The following is an 8,892-nucleotide window of genomic DNA, read 5'->3' on the forward strand; positions in this document are numbered from 1 at the left end:
TAAAGCGCACTTCGCATGCCAGCTAGAGATTAGTGGAGAACCCTATGACCAATTATGTGTTAACTGTTAAGCGATAGTTAACCCTAAACCTACTCTTATGATGTTCTCGAGCGAGCGCGGAAAAGACAAAGCTCAAGAATTACGAGCTTGAAAGACGGTGATGCCAATACTCGTTTCTTCCACCTGCGCGTAAACCATAGACGAAGGAAGAACTTTATTCACCGCCTTAGGCACAACAATGGATGGGTTACTTCTCACGACCACAAGAAATCCATTATCCAAAACCACTTCACTGAGGTCATGAGACGCGGTCAGCCGCGTAGCATCGACATCAACTGGGACAACATCCCGGTGCCGGCTTGCGATCTCACTGAGCTAGGAGCTTCCTTCACGGAGGAAGAGGTGAAAAAGGCGATTTTTGATCTCCCCAGTGACAAAGCACCAGGACCGGATGGCTACTCTGGGGCCTTCTTCAAAGCGTGTTGGGAGATCATAAAAGATGATGTTTTGCTTGCTGTCAATCACTTTACCAATGCGCTCCACAAACTTAAACTGGCTCAACTCGGCGAACATTGCTCTCATCCCCAAGAAGGATGGTGCGGAATGCATCTCGGATTTCCGCCCCATTAGCCTCATCCACGCCATCGCGAAGATCTTTGCCAAGATGATGGCCAACCGTCTGGCCCCCCACATGCATGACCTTGTCTCCAACGCCCAGAGTGCATTCATCAAAAAGAGAAGCATCCATGATAACTTTTTGTTCGTCAGGAACTTGGCAAGAAAGTTCCATCGCAACGGCTCCCCGACGCTCTTATTCAAACTAGACATCAAAAAGGCGTTTGATTCTGTACGTTGGGACTTCCTTATGGATCTGCTGAAACACCTCCGCTTTCCGGACAGATTTCGTGACTGGGTTTCAGCTTTGCTCTCTACCGCCACTTCAAGGGTGTTGATCAATGGAGTTTTGGGTGATCCACTGAAGCATGGATGTGGCCTTCGCCAGGGGAACCCGCTTTCCCCACTTCTCTTCGTCCTGGCCATCGATCCACTCCACCACCTCCTCTGCAAGGCCACGGCCCAAGGACAACTACACCCTCTGTGTGGTAGATCTTCACCTGTTCGGGCCTCGCTCTATGCCGATGATGCCGCCATCTTTGTGAAGCCCATTAAGGAAGACGTCCAATTCCTTGCTGCTACCCTGGCCTCTTTTGGAGAGGTGTCTGGCCTCGTCACTAATTGTGCCAAAAGTCTGGTTGCTCCCATCCGATGTGACAACATCAACCTTGACGATGTTCTTCATGATTTTCCGGCGGTGCGCGCCTCGTTCCCGATGCGCTACCTGGGGCTTCCGTTATCCGTCAAGCGCCTCAAGCGAATCCACTTCCAGTACCTTGAAGATAAAATTGCGGGCAAGCTCCCTCCCTGGCAGGGAAGACATGTGGCCTCTGCTGGCCGTGTGGTTCTTGTTAAGGCCATCCTAACTGCCATTGCTATCTACCATCTCACGCCGCTCGACATCCCGGTGGAGGTCCGCAAGAAAATCGATAGTATTCGCCGTGCATATCTTTGGGCGGGCTCAGACAAGGTGTCTGGAGGAAAATGCAAGGTAAATTGGGAGCTCGTCTGTAAGCCCAAGGACAAGGGTGGGCTCGGAGTGCTTAACCTGGATAAGTTCGCCAAGGCTCTGCGACTTCGATGGCTATGGTTTGAATGGACTGACAAGAGCAAGCCATGGATAGGCATGGGGACGCCATGCACGGAGGATGATCGACACTTCTTTGCGGCTGCCACTACGGTCCTTGTTGGCAACGGACGAACGGCGCAGTTCTGGAACTCGTCGTGGCTCAATGGCTTGCGCCCCCGTGACATCGCGCCGGCCCTCTTTCACCTTTCTCGCAAGAAGAACTCATCGGTCCAACAAGCCATGACCAACAACCTGTGGATCACTAATATTGATGGCACCAATGGTTTGTCCATCGCGCATATCGAGCAGTTTGTTGACCTTTGGGAAAAATTATCAACGGTGGCTCTTGAGGAAGATGTGGAAGACTCTATTACTTGGAAGTTCACTAAGGATGGGATTTATTCTGCTGCATCGGCATACAAGGCACAATTCGAAGGTCTCATATCCTCTGATCTTGTCAAGTCTGTGTGGAGGGTCTGGGCTCCACCGAGGTGCAAATTCTTTGCTTGGCTCGTTCTTCAAAACAGAATATGGACATCAGACCGCTTGATCCGTCGTGGCTGGCCCAACTGTGGCTTGTGTCCCCTTTGTAAGCAAGCATAGGAGTCCGCTGCTCACCTACTCTTCCAGTGCCGCTTCACATTGCGCATTTGGAACGACATTCTTCCGTGGCTTGGAATGCACCACATCTCTACTACTACATGGACGGCGAGCGCTTCGGTCAAAGAATGGTGGGACAGCAACCTTCAGACTCGTCTCGGCTCTCCCAAAGCCCTAGCCTCATTGATGATGCTCATCTCTTGGGAGGTTTGGTCTGAGAGGAATGCTAGAGTCTTTCGCAACGTGGCGGTTCCATCGATGGTCATCATCAACAAGATCAAGCACGAGGCGTCGCTTTGGGCTTTGGCGGGTGCCAAGCGCTTGAGTATTGTAATGCCGCGAGAGTAATTTTCCTTTGTCAGCCGCTTGCGGCTTCTGTCTAAAACCTTCTCCCTTATTTAATGAAATGGCAAGTCTTTTGCCTCGTTTCAAAAATAAATAAATTATGCGGTGCGTTGGGGTCACATGCTCTTTTGGCATGCCCAATTGCCTCATTTGTTTTAGGGCACATTGTTAGGATAGGGAGGAAGTGCCATCTCATTACGATTAATTAAGGGCAAGGAAGGATGCTCTCTGGCACATGCCTTCCCTTATGGGGACCAGAAACACATGGGAGCTACATAACTAGAGCCCCCCCTCAAGAGGAACAAGGCTGTGGCCCCCTTCGGAGATCTCTAAGATTAGAGCTTTCTTGCCCATAACATCACCATATTCCCCTTCCCTGGTCCAATTTCCATAGTAAATTACAGGTGCACGACACTAAAGCGATGGTTGAAAGTTGTAGCATGTTAACTGTCAATTATGTTTTCTGCCGTCAGTCAGCTGTATTTTCTACTCGATACATTACAATATGTAGCATCATTATAATAATGAACTGAAAATAAATGCTCATGTTAAAGCACTACTAGTAAAGTTAGCAAGAGGTGAACCGTCTCTGAGATTGATTTCCCCATTTGTGATTTTCAGCATTTCTTGGAAGGAAAAGCGAGTGTTTCCCAAATGACGCTAAGGTCTTAAAGGAAGATGACAAACAAACATCTGCGGGGAAAAATGTGCAGCTGAGGGGTTGGATGTTGTGCAGGCATGAGTTTTTTCCTTTTGCCCAATCGAGCTTGGCTTTGGGAAGAAGAGAAAGGCGTTTGATGGAGGCAGGTCCGTCCGTCCCTCAGGTGGGGAGAAGAGCCTGTGCTCCACCTGGCCAGTGAAGTGGTGGCTGGCTGCCCTGTCAATGCCTTTGCCTTTTTTCACAAAAGAGGTAAAAAGGAGCTGTGCACTTGAAACTTTGATGCTGGCAAGCCTACACGTACCGGGCATTATGGGAGTACCTCCTGCCTGTGGAGCTTGTGAGATGATGATGCAGCAGCAGCAGCAACAACAGCAACAGTCAATTTGGGTATAAGTAAATCCTGCTGTGCAGTGCAATGCACACTGAGCAGTGGGTGCCCCTTTTTCTTTTTCTGCAGATCAATGATTGGGAGTTTTGAGGCATATGGTAGGTACTTTATGGTTTCTTTTACCCTTAGGCGGCCGCTGTAGGGCACTAGCTGAGCTTGTGCCCCAGATTGTTTGCAACACAGTTAAGCAGCATGAGTCCAGGACTGAGACTTGAGAGTGAGCAATATACTACTATGTAGAATTCTGCTGCGGCTGCAAGGCAAAAACATTCCCTGTACACAAGGACAAGTGTGCCTGTATCATCATATTGGAAGCATGCGTTTGTTTATTAATAATCTCGCCATGGAAACCGGTAAGCAGCAGGTGAGCAGGTTTCTTGTGCTCCATGAAATGAATCTGGTCTGAGCTGTAGTGATCCAGATCCAAAACTAAATTTGAATCATTTTGCAGATCCCAAGAGCCTTGCCTTGGCTGTCCCAAGTACTCCCCCCCACAAGCACAAGCACTGGAGTCCAATCCACTCCAGCAGCAGCAGCAAGCAGGGCAGGTGGCCATCTCATCTCATCCCACCCCATTTCCATGCATCCTCTTGTGTGATGCAAACAATGTTGCAGCCAGCGCAGTCTGACAGAGGAGATGAACAGTTCGCAGGCCCCGCCACCAGGTCCGGTGCGGCAGGCAGCGCCTTTATCGGCCGCTACAGTCCTGGTCCTCGGTCGGCCCGCGATCGCCCGCCCTTGCCAGTGGTGAGTGACAGCTTGTCCCGACGCCGTACGTACATGTCCATGTGTGTTGCGTTGTTTACAGAGGAGGTGTTAGCAATGGAGCTGCTGATGATGCAGCGACGCTGAGCAGAGCAGAGCAGGCGCACACCACCATTGCTATGCTATGATCAAATCTATCTTCTACCCTTCGTCTATCTGCTGCTTGATGCTGCTGCTGCTGCTGCTATCTTGGCTGCCGTGCTTGCTCCAACTGTGGCACACCATTTGTTCCCTTGGCAGTTGGCAAGGCACTCTTAAATGGCCCGCACCCAGCGTCGTTGCTTTGTAATACAAAGCGGGGAAACTCTTTTTCGGTAATGGCCCGCACCCAGTGGTGCCCATCTCTTCATTTAATGGCTTCTACTCTGCATCGCGGGAGAAGGACCACAAGAATGACAGAGAAAGTAATCAGAGGGGCACTGTGGCGCCACAATCTTTGCATCATGCATGCATCTCTCATACCTGCCTTTCCTCTTGTACTCTTTTTGCCCCTCTCCGTTTATCCTCTCGCCCTTGCCAAAGAACAAAAGGAACATGACATGTGTACAATTTGCAATCTTCCATCCATACACACCAAACCCCATCCATCCACCGAGGAAGAAACCATCATCAACCCGAAAAGGACAGAAAAACTTGGGAGACACAGCTCAAGCTCAAGCCTTCTACACTGTTACTACCTCTCTACTAATCTAAGCTGCTGGCAGGCATTATATGTTAGTGCAGTACAGTACAGGGGGGGTGGTTCTTGTAGTCATTCTCTTGGTGGCAGCAGAGCTTTGCTCCAGTGATCTCTGCCCTGGATATGACAAAGCAAAGCAGCACACACCATGAGCAGCACATGGTCATTTCGGCCTGTCATTCTGCCAGTCACAATTCGCACTGACAATGTTGTTAGTGAGTTCATCATCTTTTCACAGGTGATGATCTGGCGTCTGGGATGATGAGCGGGATCGGAAGATCACGGGCGCGCCGTACTGCGGGTGGAGGAGCATCAGCACCGTCGGCGCGTGGACGTACTTGGGCGACAGCCGGAACTCGAACCGCTGGAGGATGATGGCCACCGTGAGCTTGGCCTCCAGGAGCGCCAGGTTCTGGCCGATGCACATCCGCGCCCCCAGCCCGAAGGGTATGAAGGCCGTCGGGTGCTTGGCTGCCCGCGCCACGCCGTCCGCGAACCGCGCCGGGTTGAACTGGGTCGCGTCCGGCCCCCACAGCCGCGCGTCGTGGTGCACGGCCATGATGGGGATCAGCAGCTCCGTGTCGCGCGGGATGTGGTAACCGCCGAGCACCACGTTGGACTTGGCCCGCCGCACCGTCGCCACCGCCGGAGGGTACAGCCGCAGCGTCTCGTTCAGGATCATGCCGAGCTGTCAGGGAAATTGGCAGCACGCGGTCAGGTCACGCACTACTTTCTGGGAGGAGGCTGGTATGAAATGATGGTGGAAATGTGCGTGTCAGGGTGCCAGGGAACACGTTGCTTACAGTCTTGAGCTTGGCGAGCTGCTCGCGGCAGGGGATGTCGTGTGCGCCGCAGACTTCGAGGACCTCCTGCCTGGCACGCTCCTGCCACTCCGGGTGCATGGCGAGCACCACGGTGGTCCATGTCAGGAGGTTGGACGTCGTCTGCTTGCCGGCGAAGAAGAACGTCTTGCACTCCTCCACGATGTCATTCACGCTGATGGGGCTAACCGGCTGCCGTCTCCTGCCGCCGTTGCTGCTGGCGTTGATCATGAGGCCGAGGAGGTCCTTGGCGCACCCTTGGAGCCTCTCGTCGTCCGTGGCCTCCTGCCGCCGGCCGATGAGCGTCACCAGGTTCTTCCTGATCTCCTTGTCCAGTTTCCACGAGCTCGTGTTCTTCTTGGTCGGCAAGAACCTGGATGCGTAAGTACACACAGGTTATGTTACTATGCATTAATTTAAAAATCAGTCAGTACTCTATTAAGCACAGTAATTATGGTTAATCAAGTACCTGTATCCAGGGATGAAGACCTTGCGGAATGCCTCGGAGGCGAAGGCCATGAGCTGCGTCTGGAGCTTGAAGACTGCCTTGCCGTCCTCGTAGCTCCGGCCGAAGGCCGTGCGCGTGATGGCGTCCTCTGTCACGATCTGGAACCACTCGGACACGTCGATCTCGACCTCACCGGACGCGGGGTCGGCCATGGTGACCCACTTCTCCGCCATGTCCACCACCGTCTTCCCGATGAACGGCAGCAGCATCTGCGGCGTCGCCATGCACGTCAGCACCAACCACAACCCGATCGCATCACCGCCATAATGCCCAAGGAGGCAAGGGCAGCAGAGCCAATTTGGTAAAGGAGGGGACCGAGCGACTGACCTTGAGGTTCTCCATGTGGAAGGTGGGCGCGAGCACCCTGCGGTGGTGCGCCCACTTCTCGCCGCGCAGGCTGACGAGCCCCTCCCCCTCGAGCTGCCGCACCATGGGATGCGACTCGTAGCGGTCGAAGTGCTCGGCGCGCGAGAGGAGGATCTCCCGGATGAGGTCGGGGTCGGCGACGGCGAGCCGCGGCGTCGGGCCGAACCATATGAGGAACGTGGAGCCTGTGAGCAGCAGCAAAATTAAGTGGCCGTGAGCGACAAGCAGGCAAGCAAACAAGGGGGTCAATGATTGACGAGGGAGGCCATGTTCCGCCACATCAGCATCCACCAGACGCTGGCATGGCATGGCATGACATGACATGGGCACAAAAATACAGACATAAATACATACAGCAAGGTTACTGGTACCGCTAATTAAGCTGCAAAAATGCCAATGCGGCATGAACGCACAAGGCACCAGGAGAAACGCTGGCATGGCATGGGTACTTACATGTAAGTAGAAAAATGCAGGCATAAAAAGATGCATACATACAGCAAGGTGGCAATCAGTTCCTACGACTACTAAGCTGCAAAACTATGACCCAAGAAAGATGAGTTACAGTTTGAAGAACGACTAGTACTATAAGCAAGCAGAGGAGCAGTGGCAGGTGGTGGAAGAACTGGTGAGGGACTGCGACGGGGCAGCACAGCAGTGGATATGGATGTGGATGGCGTCGCGCAAGGCCATACGGGAGTAAATGGGAATGGCGACGGATGGGCCGACGGACGGTAGCCGGCCGGGGAAGTGAGGGGGGAGCAGAAAAGGAAATGTGTAGGCTCGCTCATGTCCGAGGGGGCGGCCAGCAGGAAATAGACCCGTGGCCACCTAACTGGGCTGCAGCCGGGGGACAGCGATAACGAGAGACAACTACGGCAAACCACTCCGACAAGCCAAGCCCAGGCGCTCGACATGCCACTTAATGCATGTCACTCCAAGGCGGCATTTCGGGAACAAGACGCGCTCGCTCGACAACAGCTGCTGCAAGTTGTTGCCGCTGCCTGCCTGCCTCTGCCGCCGCTCTTCTCTCTTCTCTCTGTTCTGTTTGCCACCGATCCCATTCCCTTGATTTTCGTTCTGAATTTTGTTTTCTTTCCTTGTTCTCTTCATTCAGATTAAAAAAAGAAGGAAAAAGAAAGAAGAAAAAGAGTTTGTCGTTGGGAGATCAAGCAAGCAAGCAAAGGAAGAAGCAGAGTGTGCCGAGGAAGACGAAGAAGAGACAACTCCAAGGTAGTAGCTAGCAAGGCCATGGAATGGAATGGTTGGGTGTACGTGTTTACCGTAGATTTTCTTCCAGTGGTGGTAGAAGGCGAGGACGCGGGGGAGGACGTTGTGGGAGCGGTAGGGTGGCGGCATTGGCTTGGCGGAGGCGGCCACCATGAGCGCCACCATCTCCCGGACGCACCCGATGAAGAAGCGGTAGGGCGGGCCCCTGATCCCCTGCCGCGCGAAGTGCTCCTCCACGCGCCGCGGCCGCCACCACAGCACCTCCATCAGCTTGGCCGCCACGTACGCCAGCGCCGCCGCCGCCGCCGCGATCCACCACCAGCGCATCATCCGCACCAACAGCGCCGCTCAATTCTATGTATGTATATCCCCCTCCTCTCGCCTCACTCACTCACTCGTTGAGCTATGCTGTGTCGTCCGTCCTCAGAGAAGAAGAAACAAGTAGAAGCAGAGGAGAGAGGAACAGAGGGCGCGTGAGGTGGCAGGAGCGGAGACGTGGTGTGCGTGGTGAGGTGAGAGGAGAGGAGAGAAAACGGGGGTGGATTTATATAGGGGAGCTGGGCTCTGGACCAGCATGTGTGTAGTAGTAGTAGGATTAGTATCATCGCTGAAAGCGTCGGATGGATCCATCGGTTTCATTTCATTTAATCTAGATAGAGGGGGGAAGGGGGGGGGGCACAACGGTAAAAGCTGCCGAGAGCGAGACAGAGAGAGCGATGTGATGTGGAGCGAGCAGGGCCGGCGCCGTTGGAGCCGCCGTCGCGGGGATTAATGGCGGGGTCAACCCAAATTGGCAACTTTGTTCTCTTTCGTTTTGGCCTTCTCACCTCTATCTCTCTCTCTCGACC

At 53.4% G+C, this 8,892-nt stretch overlaps 1 protein-coding gene and 2 long non-coding RNA genes across 5 annotated transcripts in view; 2 read left to right on the top strand and 1 right to left on the bottom strand.

Annotated features, from left to right (window-relative positions):
• The window catches only part of LOC119275265, a 13,521-nt gene extending 8,531 nt beyond the window's left edge, over positions 1 to 4,990 (top strand). For both annotated transcript variants that reach the window (XR_005135597.1, XR_005135596.1), the window contains 2 exons: positions 3,251 to 4,042; positions 4,130 to 4,990. This is a non-coding gene — a long non-coding RNA (uncharacterized LOC119275265). The remainder of the gene's footprint in view (positions 1 to 3,250; positions 4,043 to 4,129) is intronic.
• On the bottom strand, positions 4,970 to 8,560 carry LOC119275264 (cytochrome P450 734A6-like). Of its 2 annotated transcripts, XM_037556076.1 has the most exons (5): positions 8,098 to 8,560; positions 6,779 to 7,002; positions 6,413 to 6,660; positions 5,926 to 6,316; positions 4,970 to 5,810 (listed from the first exon to the last, which is right to left on the bottom strand). In XM_037556076.1, the coding sequence occupies exons 1-5, from the start codon at positions 8,372 to 8,374 to the stop codon at positions 5,355 to 5,357; spliced, it is 1,596 nt and encodes a 531-aa protein (XP_037411973.1). In that variant the 5' UTR covers positions 8,375 to 8,560; the 3' UTR covers positions 4,970 to 5,354. The 2 variants fall into 2 exon arrangements, with proteins under 2 accessions (XP_037411973.1, XP_037411972.1); XM_037556075.1 differs by lacking the exon at positions 8,098 to 8,560 and having other exon boundaries at positions 6,779 to 7,546.
• The window catches only part of LOC119275266, a 3,694-nt gene continuing 3,074 nt past the window's right edge, over positions 8,273 to 8,892 (top strand). Inside the window, exon 1 of the long non-coding RNA XR_005135598.1 lies at positions 8,273 to 8,402. This is a non-coding gene — a long non-coding RNA (uncharacterized LOC119275266). The remainder of the gene's footprint in view (positions 8,403 to 8,892) is intronic.

The sequence above is a fragment of the Triticum dicoccoides genome, chromosome 3B (genome assembly GCF_002162155.2).
Source record: "Triticum dicoccoides isolate Atlit2015 ecotype Zavitan chromosome 3B, WEW_v2.0, whole genome shotgun sequence".
NCBI classification, from domain to species: domain Eukaryota; kingdom Viridiplantae; phylum Streptophyta; class Magnoliopsida; order Poales; family Poaceae; genus Triticum; species Triticum dicoccoides.

Bases quoted from the DNA above. Each gene is read 5' to 3' on its own strand.
- LOC119275264 (XM_037556075.1), bottom strand. From the start codon at position 7,306: ATGCATCTTTTTATGCCTGCATTTTTCTACTTACATGTAAGTACCCAT. The intron at 6,317-6,412 runs GTACTTGATTAA...TTACGCATCCAG, and splicing joins GTCTTCATCCCTGGATACAG to GTTCTTGCCGACCAAGAAGA. The intron at 5,811-5,925 runs GTAAGCAACGTG...TTTCCCTGACAG, and splicing joins AGCTCGCCAAGCTCAAGACT to CTCGGCATGATCCTGAACGA.